A 17,456-nucleotide genomic window follows, 5' to 3' on the forward strand; every position below is an offset into this window, starting at 1 on the left:
ACCTTCTTTCGTTACCTTTGTGATACCCCGCACTCGTCCCTGAAGCGCTGCCAAGAGCGGACGCTGAGGGCGACTCATATTGATACCTGTATTTTTAGGCGATACCACTGGCTGGTGATACCACTGGCTGGTGAGGGTTGCTTAGCTGTATTCAGTTTCTTCCGGTGGTGCCTCTGGCCTTGTCAATGTTTCGTCCGAGTTCCCGTTTGACGGTTGAGGTGAGACATGCTCCATACATGATCGCGTCCAGTCGGCTCATGATCACGTCCCAACGAGGTCCCCGGACTCCTATCATACTGTGTAGGAGAAGGACGGTTCTTTGGCGCAATCGCCACTCGAGTTGCTACTATCAGCCGCCGGCAGTCGTCATCAAGATGCGCGGCTTGGCGGAGAACGCGCAGTGAAGATGGGCGCGTAGCGTGGGCGGTGCTCAGCCTGTCTTCATTTCCCTATGGCATGTTGTGAACATCTTGAAACGTGCAACCGTCTAGCATACCCGCGTTCACAGTATTGAATGGTACGTTGAAACGGGCGCGGTGATCTTCCGCCTAAGACGCTGCTTACTCGGTCTCAGGATTCTCTCGAGCAGGGGAGGAAGCACTTTTGTTCATCCATCTCAACGTGAACTACCATCTGACAACCAGGTGCTTCTATTCGCGCTCGATGTATTTAAGGCACCCCCAGTGTGCTATCGAGCGAGGTATTGCTCTCATGGCCTTTGATCCCTCTTCAGACCTTCTTCCCTCTGGCCAGGTGCCTCCTCCGTCGACCGTGTTTCTTGTTGGCGCTTTTGTTGGCATTCTGTGCGTCAATATCTCCGCTATAGCACGGAACCGACTTCCGACGCCTTTCAGATTATACGGATCCACGTTACAGCAAGGATACAGCTATGCGCGTTCGTTTCCCAAGGACAGTCGCGTCGTCAAGATGCTGGTGAGTGTTTCACTCGCTCCCCGACCCCGATGAAGCGTTGTTGAGCGTCCGCAGGTCATCGTCATGATGTGAGTCGCTCTTGCGCTTCTCAGCCCACTGCTTCATCATTCGCTCGGCTCAGTGCTCTGGAAACCTTGCATGCTATCTTCACAATATACATCGTGTACGTCGGGGGTCTTTCTAAGAAGCACTGGTCGTCATACTTTGTTAGGTGGTTCTACCTCATTCGCAACTACGGCAATATTCAATCACAACGTTCGGGGACTTTGTGAGTGACCGGTTCTACTCTCCCGTGATTTCCATTGAATGAAGTCCTGCTCTCAGTGCGATCGATGTACGTCCAAGCTTCTGAGAGAGGGAGTTATGCTGATCAGTGAACTATTTCCTGTAGATCTTTCCCGCGTCTGTGGTGAGCATTTCGTCTGCCCTTTCTCAGACTGGTTCTTCATGCGACATGCAGGGAATTATCGCGCTGGTATCCCAGTTGTAGGTACTCGTTCACTGCGCTCAGGTTGCGACGCTGACGTTCTGCAGGACACTGGCTCGACGGGTGTCTCTACGTACGTCTCAGAGAGTCCATCACGGTTTTGCCTAAGCCTACGCTAGACTTGACAGTCGGTCCGAAGCAGCGCATAATTGTCTGCGTGGCAGTGAGTCTCGTCGCTGAAGCGCGATATCACCCTTGAGTTAATGCGCACCTTACTAGATCGTCCTTCTCACCACAGAGACAGGTATGACTTTAATGTACTTGCCTTACTCCACTGACGTGATTGCACATGAAATGGTTCCTGTAGCAATCGCGATCGGTGAGTCGTCACGGCATGCGCATAAACATACCGATTGGCTCAGGAACGCTCTGATGAATAGTGGGGACTTCAGTGGCGTAAGCGATCTTGTTCCAATCACTTGCATGGTGATCCCAACCGACCACGACCTAGGTTCTTGTTCGATGAACGTCAGATCGTTACGGCACGTCTTCGTCACACTGTGCGCCATGTCAGACACTGAATATCATTCGCAGAATACAATCGTCCCCGCTTTGCTCTTGGCTACTCTGGGAGAAGCGCTGTTGTCAGTCACAATGCTAATGGCCGTCAAACGCGCTCGGGAGGGGCGCAACATACGGTATGTCGATGCATGACGGCGATTCCATCCGGGCCTTGCTGACCTTCCCGTCGTAGCAGCTCCTCAGAGCCTCTGATTGACCGATTCCAAGTGTTCGTGGTCGACACAGGTATGGGCTTCCGACGCACCAGCGAACTTCTTGTTCAAAGGGGGGCATCACGCATATTAATTCGTTTCGTGGACAGGTCTTCTCACCAGGTACTTCGACACTACTCCATATGATTAGCTCCACTATTAAATATGCGCACATCAGCTTCTTCAACGTGCTTACCCTTGGTTTTGTGAGGATGTTACGCATCTCACATATGACGATACCTCACCAACTGCGGTAAATAGGCGGTTTCCGAAAATAATGGCTTATCATACATTGCGTTGAGTGTTGTAACAGCCAGAGGTGAGCGTCGGTGCCCTCATCTTCGAACTCTCGAGCTAACGTCGTCGTGTGGGCACAGTGTACGCGATCTGTGTGCTGAGCATGTGCGCCAGAGCGTGTCGTACTATATATTGATCCACTGATATTTCCGGCATTCTAGGCTCAACGCTCGGCAGGATGACATCCAAGACGTAGAGATTCCGGATCAGGCTCTCTGCGCGAGTTGGCAGTTGTTCAGCACGGAGGAGGACACCTCGATGGACGTCTGGAATGTCCCTAAAGTCTGCATCTTCGTCTTCGTCTTCCGCACCCACGTGCTCCGCTGATCTCCTCTTCACTCGCAGATACCGAGCCTTGAGCCCGTGTTCATCAAGGTGGACTTTGTGACGGGTGCCAAACAAGTCTAATGCCTGATACGCGGGCGGTGACGGCCACCGGGCACGACAGCAGAGGTGGACTGGATTTGTTCCAACGTTCTTTGAAGCCGCACAGTGTAAGAATATCACTTTACTGGCAGTGGCAGGGAGCGTTTTGTATGGACTTGGAGGTGGGGATGCAAGACTGACGATTCCGAGGATAGACGCTGTACCGCTTCGGAATTTGTACTTGTTTTGCTCCTCGCTCACAACACACTTGCAAATTGCTCGCTTCGCTCGCAACAACCAGAGTTGGAGCCTATGCCGCGAGGTCATGTACGACGGTCAAGCCCAACGCCACTCATGGTCTCCCGACCCTCATTGATGCTCTGTTACGCCTGAAACATCATCAGTTGCCCTGACGAGTCGGCGAAAAAAAGAAACACTGCACTTGCCTCTCCGTGAGTTGTAGACTCCATTTGTCTTTCATACACTGGTTGAAACAGTCCTCACCGGGCTGCCCCCATGCTGACCGGGGTATCGCCCCTTTGCGTCGCCCACGGCACACTCCTTGACACGACAACCGCGCACGACGTCCAACCCGTCTGGCCCCCGCCGCCGCGTTCAACTGAACCAAGGCTGCCCTCCTTTTGTTGTGACCGCTTTCACACTTCAAGCCTCGCTGAAGCGGGCAGAGTCCACTCAGAACATGTGTTCTCGGTGACATTGCGATTAACTCCGGTTTGAAACCAGAATTGCGATTCGATTCCTAAGGTGAGACTCGTCGCTCATCCGTCCACGCCCTAGGACACGCCGTGACGAGGATTGGGCCGCCCGAGGTCAGGCTCGGGATCGTCCCTGGCGCGGGCGGGACGCAGCGGCTCACGCGCCTCCTGGGTCTTGCGAAGGCCAAGGACCTCATCTTCACCGCGCGAATGCTCACCACGCAGGAGGCGCTTGAATACGGTGTGTCCTTTCCCATCCGTGCGCCGTCTGCCGGATCTCATTGTATCTACTGTCTGGCAATGGCTTTACAGTCGTACGCGCGCGGTGTACCACTGCTCTCGAAGCCCACTGTGTGGGGAATGTTTGGATAGGGACGATGGTACGTCAAGGCTTTTATAAGCAGTAGGTCCAGACCTGACAATTTTCATGTGTGTTGCAAAATCGTCAAGCTCTCCGTCACTCCACCTCCACCCGGCTCTTCTGGAGCCCCGTCTTTCGATGCTGGTGCTTGTGGTTTGCCCTGCGCACCATACTGCCCATTTTGTTGTGAGTATTTCCTCTTCTGCTGCGCACATACGGTGCCCACTGACAACTCTCCACGCTCGGCTCCGCGCCCCAGCTCTCCAGCAGGACCGCATTCTCCGAGACGAAACTCGACGCTGCTCCGGAGTGCTCGCCGAGCAGGCGGCTGTGTCTCCCGAGTGCCCGCGAGGCGCTGTGCCTCCAGAGAGGGGGACTTGTCACGCCAGCGTGCTCGAACTGCTCTCGAGCCTCGGGAGCACTCCCGAGACAGGTCATTTTTTCCTGATGGAAGCCCACTTGCGCGCAGTACCATTGGCAATATGTTTACAGCCGCCTATGTATTCTGCGACTCGGGAGCCGCATTGCATCCATAGTCCCGCCGGACGCATACATACGCTCCGGCACGGCGTCTCAGGCCTCAGCCTGGAGCCCCGACGTCGGAGTTGTCCGATCACGGGCTTTGTGGGAGGACGCGTCCGTTTCCTTCAGGTCGTTGAAAAGACGACGTCGAGTATAAGAAGACATGCGGCTCCATGAGGAATAACATCGGACTCAATTCCACAAACCGAATACTACCCCAGACATGTCCTCCTCAGAAAACAAGCCTCTCGTCCTCGTCGTCGCACCGACCGGAAACACCGGGAAGAGCATCGTCGACGGCCTCCTTGCCTCTGGAATCTTCGTACGCCGTCCTTACCCCCCTCCCCGTCATCTCTGCTCACCCTCAACCTTCGCCCCCACAGCGTGTCGCGGGGATGGTCCGCGCCCAGTCCGCCTCCAAGCCCGAGGTCGACGCGCTCCGCGCCGCGGGCGTCGAGGTCCGCGTCGGCGAGCTCACGGACGACTTCGAGCGGCTGAAGGCGGTCCTCGCCGGGGTCGACACCCTCATCAGCGCCGTCGCCCCGCACGTCGTCGCGCAGCAGAAGGAGCTCTTCCGCGCGGCCAAGGCCGTCGGCGTCCGCCGCGTCGTGCCCTCCGACTTCGCCCCTCCCGGCAAGCATGGGCCCCTGCACCCCGCGGTGTGTCCCCCTCTCCTCCTCTGCAGACTGCTCTTGTGGTGCTGACTCGGGATTCGGCGCCTGCGGGCAGAAAGAGGACGTCTGGCGGTACCTCGAGACGATCGGGCAGCCCTACACGGTCGTCAACGTCGGGGCGTGGTCCCAGGCCGCGTTCCCGCCGCCGCCGCGCGCGGCGGCGGCCGTCCCGCGCTGGGCGGCGCTCTCGCGACGGACGTTCGAGGAAGACGCGAAGATGCTCGTCACGGACCTGCACCGGGTCGGGGCGTTCGTCGCGCGGATCGTCGCGGACCCGCGCACGCTCGGCAGGAAGGTGGTCGCGTACGACGACGAGCGGGCAATGGCGGACGTGTGGGCGGTCGCGCTCGCGAAGTCGGGCGCGGCGGAGGAGCTCGCCGCGGGCAGGGTCGTGGTGCGTCGGGCTGCGGCTTCTTTCGTGGGATCGGGGCTGATGGGAGTGCTGCTGTGCACGGTTGCAGGTCCGGCCGGAAGACATGGAGAAGTGGGCCGCGGAGGCGGAGGCAAGGATCGCGAAGGACCCGACGGACCGCGAGGCGTACGTCCAAAGGGCCTGGGTGGGGTTCATGCGCTCGATCGTGTACCTTAAGGAGAGCACGGTGGAGAGCGCGCTGGCCGAGGGCTACGTTGACGTGTACGAGCTCTACCCAGACCTGCAGAAGCGGCCCATCGAGCAGCTTGCGGAGGAGTTTTACGCGGAGGAGGATCCTGCTGCGCTCATGCGCCACTGGGCGGATTGACTTGATGTCGTTCATGGTGATAGAGGAAATATACGACCGTCGCGTAGGCCCGTACGCTTTCGGAATCGATAATAAGCTTGCATCTGTCCACATTGCAATATCAACGCCGGCCAGAGGACACACAAGTCATTCATAAGACGCACAGGCGGAGCACAATCGATTCTTGGTTCCGGGTCGTGATCATAACAGGTCGTAAGCGTGAGCACAGCAACGTCGAGCAGTAGGTCGAGTAATGGATACATGGCACAGGAGACGATGGGAGGCGGAGCGCCGCGCACGGCCGGGGTGGGGAGGAGGTAGGAGAGGAGGTATCGCAGAGTGGTCGTGAGCGCGCGAGGTGAGGTGGAGGGGGTCGCGGTGAGAAAAGGGAAGCATAGACATGGGAATGTGCCCGCCAACGGGGGAGAGGTGACGCGATGAGAGGAGGGTGGAGGGCGGAGCGACGAAGAGATAGAGATGTACGGAGCAAAAAGCGGGGCGGGGGAGAAGGAAGTGAATAATTTCACATATCCAAAGGGGACGTAAGGTAACGGAGCACCAGGTCGTCTACCGGCCTATGCCGGCGCTCTAAAACCATAAGCACTAACGGGACATCCAGGGAGCACAGGAGAGCGATGAGCATGGCAGAACAGTCCGATGGAGAATACAGCAGAGCAAGGTCCAAACGAGATGAGGGAGAGAACGAAAGCATACCACCGGTATACTACCAGATGGTATCCTCGCGCAACGGTCCCTCACCCCAAGCTCGTTCCGTGCCGTTGCGCAGCGGCACACGGGGAATGTGGACTGTTGCACCAGTGATGGGGTCTGTTTGTGAAGTCGTGACGCTCAGATCTGTGAGGCTCTCCTCCGCGGTCGCACGCGACGTCATCGTGCCCGAGATGGTCGCCGGCTGGGGGCGCGCCGGCATATCGTCGGGCATGGGAGCGCTTGTGGGGACCACCAGGCGAGCGGACGCCACTGGAGCAAGGACGTCCGCACCGTGCATCGGTGGGGACGATGAAGAGGGGTAACCGTTCCCAGGGAAGACGGCGGACAGCGGAGGGGAGGGAACTTCACCAGGATCTGCACGAAGCCTTCCTGGGCGATGGTCCGAGTGGCCGATGGAGTTGGAGTGGACGAGGGACGCGCCGCTACTGCCGGTGTGCCCGCGGGAGTGACTGCCACCTGAACGCAACGATGCACCCGCAGAACCCGATGGACTACGAGATGACACCGGGCTCAGATGAGAGCGCATAGAGTGGAGGGAGCCCTGTTCTGACCGAATGGCATCCCTAGGCTGAACGACCATGGGCTTCAACGCCACGTCAGCGGAAGGACGGAAGGGGAGCGACGCAGTACTCACCACTCCGAAAGTTAACCGCCGACCGTCCGCCCTCCCCCCACCAGACATCATCATCCAACCACCATCAGCGACGGGAGGCGCATCCTCGAGAACGTCAATGTGAACACTGGAGGTGTTGTCCGTGTTCGGGGTTCGCGTGCTGCTGCTTGCGTGCGAGTTGCGCCAGACGGTCGGGTCGGGAAGACCCGGTGGTGACATCCTTGGGCCAGAGACAGAGCGGAACGGCGACGCGGGACGGGGAACAGGCATGTCGAGAAAGTCAACGTGCGAAGTGGCAGCATCGTAGGTCGGCGGCGCGTCGGGTGTGCTTTCGCTGTACAAGTGCTCCGGAGAAGTCAAAGGCCTGGGGATCTCTTGCGACAAAGGCGACGGGTGGGGAAGGTGCGCTGGGGAAAGTGCAGGGACGGGGGGGACAGCAGCAGATGAGGGACCTCCTTGAGTGGAGCGCGTTCCCATCGAGCTCCCTGGGCGGGAGCTGGCGTCATAGAAGAGGGTGCCACCACTGGCCGCACTTTGAGCACTCACGGATGAGATGGGCCGCTCACCCACCAGTGCAAACCCTAGCCCGGACTCTCCGCGTACTCGCCGTCCAAAGCTGTCCGGACCTGACTCGTAGCCAGACATGCGAACAGCGGCGTAGGAACTGGGACGTGATGGGGATCCAGGCTGAGACCGAGAGTGGGCACGCGAGTGGCGGGGAGGGGTACGGGTGTAGCCGTCGGCGGCTTCTTCGCTGGTTGGAACAGGCTGCGCACCGTCATGAGGCCCAAGGAAAGGCATCCTTCGGAACCACGCTGTTCGTGTAATGCTTCCTATTCGGTTGAGTCCAAGAACGCCACCTGTTGAGCTCGAGCTGGGGCCAGGAATTGCGAAGGGCTGTACTTGACCGACGTGAACTCGGCACGCAGTGAGCACCTCGGCTTCAGGTTCTTGGCCGTCTGTAACGTTGCTGACGCCCGACCTCTCTGAAATAACGGACCGCGCAGCTTTGGACTTCTCCGATGTGTACGACGGGTGAGACGACGGCCGGCCGCTTTCGCGGGGCGGAGGTGGCAGAAGGGGCAACTGGTAATCATGGGGGGCCCGTCGCTCGACCATTCGCACGCTAGCGTATGACGGGAACTCGCCGGCTTCTTCGTCCGCAATGCGCATCTGGACGTCGCGTGGGATGATGTAGTTACCAGCCTTGGTTGTTGAATGATGGCCCGACATGGACCCGGCACGGGCGATAGCAGGGAGACTGACGAGGGTGTCGGTATCGGTGCGAGTCTGGCCCATCTCTTCCGTGCCGCTGTGGATGCTGCGTCGGGTGAGGAAAGGATCGACCTCGTCGCCACTACCACGAGGGGAACCTTCGCCAGGGGTACCAGGCTCGCTCCCACCGCCAACGGGTCTATCCCCCGGACGCACTATCTCCCAGCCGGTCCAGATCGGAAGTGTTGCTGAGCTCTTCCGCCTGCGCAGTGACATCAAAGTGGTCGACCGATTCCAGAAGCTTGATGACTGCTGGGTGCTTGAGGGTTCGCGGCGTCGGGTACGACATAGGAGATAAATGATGACAAGGAGGACCAGCAGTAGTAACGTCCCAAGGACACTGCCAAGGATGGCACCCAAAATAGTCGGAGAGATACGGGAGGATCCGGCGACAGCGGTGGGGACGGTTGAAGTAGAGGAGCTCGAAGCCGTGGTTGACGGGGGAGTGGTCGTACTTGTTGCAGCCGACGATGAGATGATGGATGTGGATGTGGTGGGAAGGGTAGCGGAGGATGATGTGATGGCGGAGACGGAGGTGGAGGTAGGTGTCGCAGAGGAAGGAGGGGGAGAGGTCAGCCCGCCGTAGACCCAGACACCGTCGGTGCCTAGTGGTATCTAGATTAGAGTATGAGCAAACTGTACTTGATACGAAACAGCGATATAAGCATGTAAGAGTCAAGAGCCCGTGCATATATGCGCCTAACGCATAGCCAGAAGTGCATATATGCACCCTGAAATGCACCCCACGTCGACAAGCGGTAGAGAAACGCTGTCTCCGATACCAATGAGCGGGGGAAGATGACGACTCACACTCGGCCCGTAATAGGTGAGAGGTAGCTGAATGGTTGTGGCGGCGGTTGTTAGACGACCGTCAGGCATAGTGATGACAGTGCTGGAGAGGGTGAGCCATGGAGGCAGCACTTGAGTCGGAGCGGTCATCGAGGGTGGGAGGAGAGGGGGAGGGGGGCGAAAGAGAGCGTGGATGCTGTAAATTGAGACGAGTGAGGATCAGTGGCGACACGGCGACAGTACTGAGAATGTACGGACAGTTTTCGTTATTCAGTTTTCTGGATGAGCGAGCCTACGCTCGGACAAAAAGGAGGGAAACGGGCAGTCTGGAGGGGGGCAGAAGCGGAGGGGAGGGGGAGAGAAAGGGAGAAGGGGAAGGAGAAAGAGCGGAGGACGGGACGAGCTTCGTCGGGCGCAAAGTTCGAAGTCCACGTGGGAGGCACTAAGGTGCGCGGATTAGCTACGCTTCGTTTTTGGTTTTGCGCGCGCTGACGCGGCATCGGGCCGGTGCCGGCTGTGCCGGCCGCAGACAATAGATGATGACTAATCCTTTTTGTGTGACCCCACGGTCTCCCTTACTCCCGCGCCCATCCCTACGGCGCACTGATGGGAGGCGAACACTGGGAGGCGAACGAAATAGGATGCGAAGGGGGCCCGGCACGGGGGGATAAGGCGAGCGCGTGAAAGGGAGAGAGGAAGAGAGGTGCAAGCGGAGAAGACGGGGAGGATGGCGGAACGGCTGAGGCGAGGTGGACGGTCGGATGTTGGGCCCTGAGTAGCATACACTGTATGGGGCGGCGTCGAAACTGTCAATAGAGCGCAAAATATGCTATAATATATAGACGAGGGCGCATGAGGCGTAGCAACGAAGTCCGAGAGGCTACATACAGAATAGGCATGTCGGTGAGGAAATGTGGTAGAATAATCGAAACAAATGCTGAGAGGAGGATGGGAGAGTGTACAGTAGACGCCGTGCAATGGTCGCGTGGTCACGACTCATAAGCTATGATCACGAGACATAGGCAGGTGGTTTCTAGCATGGAGAAGGTACTGACGGAGCCGGGATGTAAAGTGAGACGGAAGGGAGTGGGAACGGATCCAGCGGACCAGAATCTAGATGCAGGGCATCGAGGAGTACAGGAAGTGCCGAAGCGAAGCATGGAACGCGGGGAGGCGAGAAGAGCTTGTGTGTGTGGGGGATATCCGAGGACGTAGTGGGCTTGACTGTCAGCGGGGCTGTGGGCGCGCGCGCGAGAGAGAGAGGCTTGAGAGAGGCGGCGTGGTTGCGGGGATGTCGGTCAGCGCGTATGTCGATGCGCGTTGCGCGGGATCTTTTCAGCTGCAGCTCGCGGGTGGCTCGGTGAGATAGTGGTGCGGGTTGCGGTTATGGAGCGGTTGGTGCGTTGCGCGGACCGTTGGCAGTGCGGTTGGAGTTGGTTGCGTCGGCGGTGGTTTGGTACGATGGGCGCTATGCGCGCATGGCTAGCGCGCAGCGTGCGCATCAGCGCACCAGCGCGAAGTCGCGCGAGAGTGTGTTCAGTATGACTGCAGTTAATGCGAGGTAGTTCCAGAGTGTGCGCGACACGATTGTGTGTGAAAGTGAGTCAGTGCATCATTTCAAGCCTCCACGCGCATCACCCGTTCTCCACACCTTCGCCCTCTCGACATTGGCCATGGCTCCCTCTCACACAAGCTCTAAACTCCGACCCAGAAGGTGCTGCAGCGAGTGCAGCAAGAATCGCCGGGCTGTGTTCCTTGAGCCTGCACATACCCCCACGGAGTCGAAGAGCCGTGTCCCGGGCGCACACGACCTCTCTCGTTGTCGACAGGCTCCAGCCAATACTCGTCAGCACATCGGTCCACCTGCTTACCCTTACCCTTGCGAGCACGAGGAGCAGGGGTAAGCGGGGATAAAAAATGCGAACACGGTAGAAGGTTGAGACCCAGAGCATCACAGAGCCTATTGCACTCATGCTGCTCGAGAAATGCGTCCATACCGTCGGACAATACGCGCCTAGCACGGCCCCGTGGACACAGCACCTGCCATGTATATCTAAATGGAGGACATCTCCGACGAGGGCAGTGACGGCATCACCGTGTCAGGGTCGCACTGGCTTACGGTGCTGCAGCACTTGAGTAGAACCCCGAAGTGAGCGCACTTGATCGAGGTCCGCGCTTGTGCTCATGATGAGTGTCGTGGATGCCACACTGCCCTGATCCGGGGGCGTGTTGCCGGCGGGTGTGAGGGGCTCAAGATGGTGGTGCGCACGCGTGCGTGGGTGAAAACTTCACCGCGGGACAAGGGAGAGGGTTCTTAGACTGCAGTGGAGGAAGATGCAACGTGCGGAGGGAGGAGGCAGGCGGCAGATCACGTCATGTAGTATACACGCACCATCGATCACGCGCGACTTGCACGGCCGCGAGCCATTTTGCAACCACAAACAACGCCCCCAACGAGTCCCTGCCCCAGGTAACGGGGATAGGGACGGCGCTGTGCACACTGCGAGCATGCGCAGTGGCACAGCACACCGCTGCGCGTTCGTTATCGTCGTGGTGCACTTTGTGGAGGCCATACTCTGGTTCCCCACAGCTCATGCATCATACCCAACACATGCTCGAAGGCTGGTCGGCGTCACAGTGCTATCGGGCGACGGGAGGAAGAGATTGCACGTTGTCTGCAACCGCCGGACGAGACAATGGGAGCCGGAACAATACGGCCCGGGCGAGTGGGCAAAGCGCGCGGGCACAAAACCAAAAACGAAGCGTAGCTAATCCGCGCACTATAGAGGCACGTGCCCACGCGTCGCGCTCTCTCAGACTGATGAGACTCTGGCCAGTCTCCAGACTCCGGCTCACTTCTCCACCTTCCGCCTTCATAACAGCTTCTCATCTCACGGTTCTTGGGCGCATTCCCATGCCTGCCTCTGAAATATAAACCTCACGGATCCCTACGACCACGGCGCAAGAACCATGTCCAACTTCATTGCTGTCGACGTCTTCGCTGCTATTGGTGTCGCCCTTCTCATCCCGAAAGTGTACGGACTCACCCGCTTCGTCTGGACCTACTACCTCCGCCCGAGCTCCATCAAACGCTACCTCCATGGCGAGCGCCCCTACGCCCTCGTGACTGGAGCCACCGACGGCATAGGCAGCTCTGTTGCAGCCGAGCTCCTCAAAAGTGGCTTCAACATCATCATTCACGGTCGAAGCGAGGTTCGTATGGAGAAGGCCGTTGCTCGTCTGCGCCAGGAAGTTCCCTCGGCCAAGGACCTGGACATCAAGTACTTCCTCGCGGACGCGTCTAAGAGCGACCTCAACTTTGAAACGATGATTGCGCCTTTCAAAGACCTACATATCACCTGGGTGTTGCATAACGTGGGGAATTCAGACACCACTTCCGAGAGGTAAGCCCCCATGTCTGTGTGTTCGGTCTCCACCTCCGCCTTTCCCGCATATATCTTCGTCCTTCAAGCATACATCTCCACCCTTGCGGATATACCCCTATCCATCCCTTCTATCACCCTCGGCTCCCAAGCTCCAGTTGTATGCCCACCACTTACACTTGCTACCAGGCTCGACGAACGCCCTCAAGAGTACATTATCGAGGTTACCAATCGCAATGCCCTCTTCGCGACCCACCTCATCCGCGTCCTCCTTCCCACCCTCCGCCGCGCCGCGTCCGCCGGCGGCCCCGTCCTCGTCCAGTTCACTGGCTCGATCACCGCCGACATCGCCCCCGCCCGCCTGCCGATCTACGCCGCCTCGAAGGGCTACCTCCGCGCCCTCGCCCGTGGGCTCGACAACGACGAGCTATACTTTTCCAAGGAGGACGGCGCGCCAACTGGGGTTCGCTTCGCGTACCTCGCCGTCGGCGGGGTCCACTGCGAGAGCCACCTCACGCCGATGCCGGTCAGCCTGGTCACCCCGCACCGAAACAGCCTCGCGCGGAACCTCGTCCGGCTGTCGGGCGCGCAGGACGGGAGCAGGGTGCTCGCGCCGTGGCATGTGCACGCGATGGTCCGGTGGGCATCTGACAATCTGCTGCCGGCGTGGATCCTCGACAACGCGAGCGCGGAGGAGATGAAGACGCTGATCGAAGCGGCGAAGCGGAACAACGGGGCATGGGAGGCGGCGAGGGAAGGAGCCTAGTTCCTTGTGATCGGGACGACCATGTAGGTTATCGAGACTCGATGCATCCACGCGGATGATCAGATCCACTTGGTTGCCATGTGCCCCCGCATTTGGATGAGAGCAAGACGGCAACGCGCGAGAGCAGGCGAGAGCGAGCACAAATGATGAGCGAAGGTCATAGTAGAGGGTTGGCTGCGTGTGTCAGAAGGACTATGGCTGCAGCACGCAGATGGGCATGGCGGCGCGGCAGCGAATGGGAGAACATCGCGGGTGCATCCTAGGATGATCAAAGGCGCAATGTAAGACGTGGCTCGTCCACGCGATGCGGAACCAGGTCCGGCGAGGTGTCGTCGACTCATCTCTCCGAGGTCAACCTTCTGACGAAGGATACAATGTGCGCACAGGCAGCGTCGGGAGACGGCTGTGTACGGGTCGCGGGTTGTAAGTGCATAACTAGATATTACTGGATATTGTATTGCCTCTCATCAACGACTGTTCTGCCGTCAGACAATACACACGCTCCAGTACAACATGCGATGGGTTCTATGAGACTGAAAGATGTTCCTCTGGAATCCCTCCGTGAGGCGCGCCTGGACCACCACGCGCTCCGTTGCGAAGGTATCGCACTCGAGCTTCGTAAACACCCTCTTCCACATGTCGGTCCAAGACGCCTCCGAGTGCCCGTATCGGTCTCTGGGACACATTAGGGTCAGCGCCGAGATATCTGGCCGTGAGTCCCGGTATCGAGACCCTGGTCGAAGTCACCGTCGGACTCGGAGAAAACCCGCGTGCGTGCGCACATACCTTCCGAGGTGGTCGTCGATCGTCCCTGCGTTCTCCAGGCCCTGGTGTCGCCCAAAGACAACCGCACCGGGCACGCGTTTGAGCAGCGACGCGACGCGCAGCGCCAGCGCGTACTGATTCTCCTCGTTGAACAGGTGGAACAACGCGCCGGTGTAGACGTGCGTCAGGGCGCCCTGGAGCTGGGAGAGGCTGGTCACCTCGGTCGGCACCTCGGTCGGTGGCTCTGATTCGGTGGTCCCGAGCGGAAGGTCGAAGGCGTTGTCCGCGAAGAAGCGGATCTTGCAGGTGACGGGGGAGTCGGAGAAGAACTTGTGGCTCAACTGGATGAACTCGGGCCGGAGGTCGCACCCGAGCACGTTTGTCGCTGGGTATCCATCCAGAACGAGCTTGCGCACGTCCGTTCCCACTGAAGGATCGTGTGAGAAGAGCTTCATTGTTGACAGGAGATCCACGTACTGCAGCACCCTAAATCAAGCAGGAGAGTATCGCCTTTCCTGCCCGCCTCAACTACGGAAGGGTAGATCGCGTTCTTTCGCATCATGAGATTGGCGAAATGGAAGGCCCGTATGCATGGGTACGGATACTTCTCGCTAGCCCTTGATCAGCACAAAAGAGAACCACATAGTATTTGAAAAGTTGCTTTACTAGGCTCTGTGACCGGTGGCGAGCTTGTCAACTTCCGCGCCGTGATCGAATCAATGAAGGGATCCACTCACTCTTTCTGAACCTCGAAGATGCGGGCTCGAATAACATCACAGTCTGGATGGACAGCTTTCAGTAGGAAATCCTTCTCTTCATCTGAAATACATAGGATGTTGGGGTCGAGGGGAACGATGAGATCCGCTGCGACCTCCATTTCGGGATTCATCGACATCGCTGCAGGGAACTCCAAGCGGTAGACGGGGTAGATGATGAGGAAAGAAGCCAGGGGGTGAGAATCTCATATATCGATTCCCAACTATGCCCGAAAGGGATCTCATGTGACGTGAAGCAAGAATACATTCGGTGTGCTCTCGCCCATACGTACAGCCTACTGCACACTGACATCAAGATATTGACTTAGTCGTCACAGGTGTCTTGACCCATCGTGACACCGTCGTAAGGTCCTGCGTGGTCGTCTGCGACTCCGACGAAGAGGTTCGGCACTGCGCCCTTCGAGCATAGCTTGTCGTTATTGTCTTGCCCTGAAGAGAGGAGAACATTGAGCGTACGGTCATGACTATTTTAGTATGATGACCAGCTACACACCTGGGCAAGACAGCCAGGATTCGGGGTCCACAATGTGGATCTCGCCCGAGGGATGGTGGAAGCCGAGGAACACGTATGGGAGGGTCGGGACGATGTCCTGCTTGTTGTTCACGTGCGTCACCGGGAAGCCGGCCGCGTCGACGTAATCTGCCCAGTGGTCGTTCCCCACGCGCGGGACACCGTAGCCGATGAAGCGCACCGAGGCCTGGGGGAGGTTGATGTGGAAGTATACCGCGTCGAGAAGACTAATGGCGGCACCTGCATCGTGGTGAATGAGCAAATGAGCAAGGGAACGTCGAGACGAAGGACGATACATACCGAGGGAGTGGCCTGTCGCCACCACCTTGTTCGTTCCATACATGCTCATGGTTTTCTTTACCGCAGCCAGGATCTCCGTGGCGGCCCTAGGGGAGACAGATTGGATCAGACGGGGTGTGCGGTAGGCATGGCGGGACGCTCACTTCTCCTGCGCGTCAGAAAAGCCGCTGTGGGTCATCACGTCTTTACTGACGCCCGGGAACAAGGTGCTGTTCAAGTTCTGGAAGCCGATATCCGCATCGACGAGGATTTGCTCGCTGATAATGGAACGAAAATCCCAATCATTAAACTGCTCCATCTCGGTGACGCCTCACTCACAACTGGCTGGGATCGGTTCCTTGGTGGCTTACGATGACCTCCTTCGAGTGCGGATCATACCCGACATACCCTGTCATCGCATCAGACCAATCAGAGTGAGATTACGGACCAGGGGCACTCACATCGTTGTACGCTCTTGCCATTACCCCCAGAGGCGACCGGCTTGAAGTCCGGGTTCGCGTCGCAATTCTTGCCGCAGCTCCACGTGATGGTCGTGTTCGGCATGCAGTAGCCCGTCGTGGCGTAGTACGAATACGGCTTGAACACGGCGACCTGGCTGTCCGTCAGCGCAGCGATGGAGTTCGCCCGGTTGGCAAGCGGAGACGGAAGCGCCGCGGTGCGCGCGCCGATGGCGCCGAGGAACACGAGACCGAGCTGGGCAGCACGCTTGAGAGCCATCGAGAAGCAAGGCGAAGGGGAGGGTGCCTTGGAGGTCGACGAGAGCAGACGCGACCTGGGTGCCGGAAGCGTAGAGGTCGGGAGAGCCTCGAGAGCCGCGCTTCAGCGACCACGCGTTATAAACACGCTCGAATACGCGGTAGCCGGTCTGGGTCCCGAGCCATTGGCCATTCATCAGCGCTGAGGGGTGTGGATCGACGTCTTTGTCCGTGCGGGGGGAGCGAATCGCGAAGACACGCGGGGCGGATCAGCGGATGAGGGTTGTTCCAGCCCCAGGAGGCATACGGTCAGAAGGACTCGTCACGAGGCGGCTGAAGTCAGTGATACTCGTTGGTCCGAGGAATCACCAACGCGTGATCGGCCATATCTCACGCCGAGCTCGGAGTGGAAGAGAAGTTGAAGGGTTGCTTACGCGACAGAAAGGCCCATGAGGTGGATGATCTGTTGGGAGGGTGTGGTGCCTGAACTGCCAGGCACTTCATCACAGCACATGTGAGACCGTTGACTGAATGCATGGGTAGGAGAATCTGAGAATAGGAAATACGCACGCGTGGTACCTGCTCAAAGCGTCGTCCTGCGCCGAAAACACGTCATCATGCTATTGAACGACTTTTGTAGGAATGTCGTAATGATATTAGTAGGGAACCGTCGGTGTAATTACGCACCAGGTGCTCAACTGCTGCCCAAATCTCCAAAGCAGTTCATAGGAGTTCGAGCTTTCTCTTCCGAAGTGGTAGCTCAAGTTACGCATACAGCATTGGAGATGACCTCTGATCATGGACATTGGGTAACCATTCATGATGGAGGCCTGTAATTACGATGTAAGAAAATGGACATGTTGATCATGTCTAGGCAGCTTACTCGCGTCCATCATGTACTCCAAACGGAGCATAGAGGAAGTAAAGCACTGTAGCGGCCTGTGGCGACGAGGAGGTCGCGGCATGACACCACGGACGTCGCCCGGTCACATTTGGATGACTCTAGGATCTTCGACTCTTTTCAGTCATAGCCATACGCTTTCAAAGGGTTCGGGGAGAGACT

General features: G+C 58.3%; 6 protein-coding genes across 6 annotated transcripts; 3 read left to right on the forward strand and 3 right to left on the reverse strand.

Annotated features, from left to right (window-relative positions):
- Nucleotides 1–4,618: 4,618 nt before the first annotated feature.
- BXZ73DRAFT_46200 (NAD-P-binding protein) lies at nucleotides 4,619–5,809 on the forward strand (the record flags this gene model as incomplete). Its single annotated transcript, XM_048019651.1, has 4 exons — nucleotides 4,619–4,717; nucleotides 4,779–5,054; nucleotides 5,125–5,463; nucleotides 5,531–5,809. 4 exons carry the CDS (start codon nucleotides 4,619–4,621, stop codon nucleotides 5,807–5,809), a joined length of 993 nt encoding a protein of 330 aa, XP_047878348.1.
- A 703-nt stretch (nucleotides 5,810–6,512) lies between these two features.
- BXZ73DRAFT_46228 (uncharacterized protein) lies at nucleotides 6,513–9,347 on the reverse strand (the record flags this gene model as incomplete). Its single annotated transcript, XM_048019657.1, has 3 exons — nucleotides 6,513–7,103; nucleotides 7,155–9,023; nucleotides 9,219–9,347. 3 exons carry the CDS (start codon nucleotides 9,345–9,347, stop codon nucleotides 6,513–6,515), a joined length of 2,589 nt encoding a protein of 862 aa, XP_047878349.1.
- Nucleotides 9,348–10,235: 888 nt separating this feature from the next.
- On the forward strand, nucleotides 10,236–11,101 carry BXZ73DRAFT_77248 (uncharacterized protein; the record flags this gene model as incomplete). The annotated part of the gene is made up of 4 exons (XM_048022626.1): nucleotides 10,236–10,383; nucleotides 10,537–10,595; nucleotides 10,620–10,727; nucleotides 10,769–11,101. The coding sequence occupies 4 exons, from the start codon at nucleotides 10,236–10,238 to the stop codon at nucleotides 11,099–11,101; spliced, it is 648 nt and encodes a 215-aa protein (XP_047878350.1).
- Nucleotides 11,102–12,167: 1,066 nt separating this feature from the next.
- Nucleotides 12,168–13,346, forward strand: BXZ73DRAFT_89744 (NAD(P)-binding protein; the record flags this gene model as incomplete). Its single annotated transcript, XM_048025378.1, has 2 exons — nucleotides 12,168–12,601; nucleotides 12,770–13,346. 2 exons carry the CDS (start codon nucleotides 12,168–12,170, stop codon nucleotides 13,344–13,346), a joined length of 1,011 nt encoding a protein of 336 aa, XP_047878351.1.
- A 485-nt stretch (nucleotides 13,347–13,831) lies between these two features.
- Nucleotides 13,832–15,000, reverse strand: BXZ73DRAFT_46180 (uncharacterized protein; the record flags this gene model as incomplete). Its single annotated transcript, XM_048019647.1, has 4 exons — nucleotides 13,832–14,021; nucleotides 14,133–14,538; nucleotides 14,589–14,728; nucleotides 14,849–15,000. The coding sequence occupies 4 exons, from the start codon at nucleotides 14,998–15,000 to the stop codon at nucleotides 13,832–13,834; spliced, it is 888 nt and encodes a 295-aa protein (XP_047878352.1).
- Nucleotides 15,001–15,191: 191 nt separating this feature from the next.
- Nucleotides 15,192–16,415, reverse strand: BXZ73DRAFT_89746 (alpha/beta-hydrolase; the record flags this gene model as incomplete). The annotated part of the gene is made up of 6 exons (XM_048025379.1): nucleotides 15,192–15,316; nucleotides 15,381–15,638; nucleotides 15,699–15,784; nucleotides 15,842–15,955; nucleotides 16,017–16,086; nucleotides 16,139–16,415. The coding sequence occupies 6 exons, from the start codon at nucleotides 16,413–16,415 to the stop codon at nucleotides 15,192–15,194; spliced, it is 930 nt and encodes a 309-aa protein (XP_047878353.1).
- Nucleotides 16,416–17,456: the final 1,041 nt, after the last annotated feature.

Source organism: Epithele typhae (assembly GCF_022376455.1).
Source record: "Epithele typhae strain CBS 203.58 chromosome Unknown BXZ73scaffold_21, whole genome shotgun sequence".
Classification (NCBI taxonomy): domain Eukaryota; kingdom Fungi; phylum Basidiomycota; class Agaricomycetes; order Polyporales; family Epitheliaceae; genus Epithele; species Epithele typhae.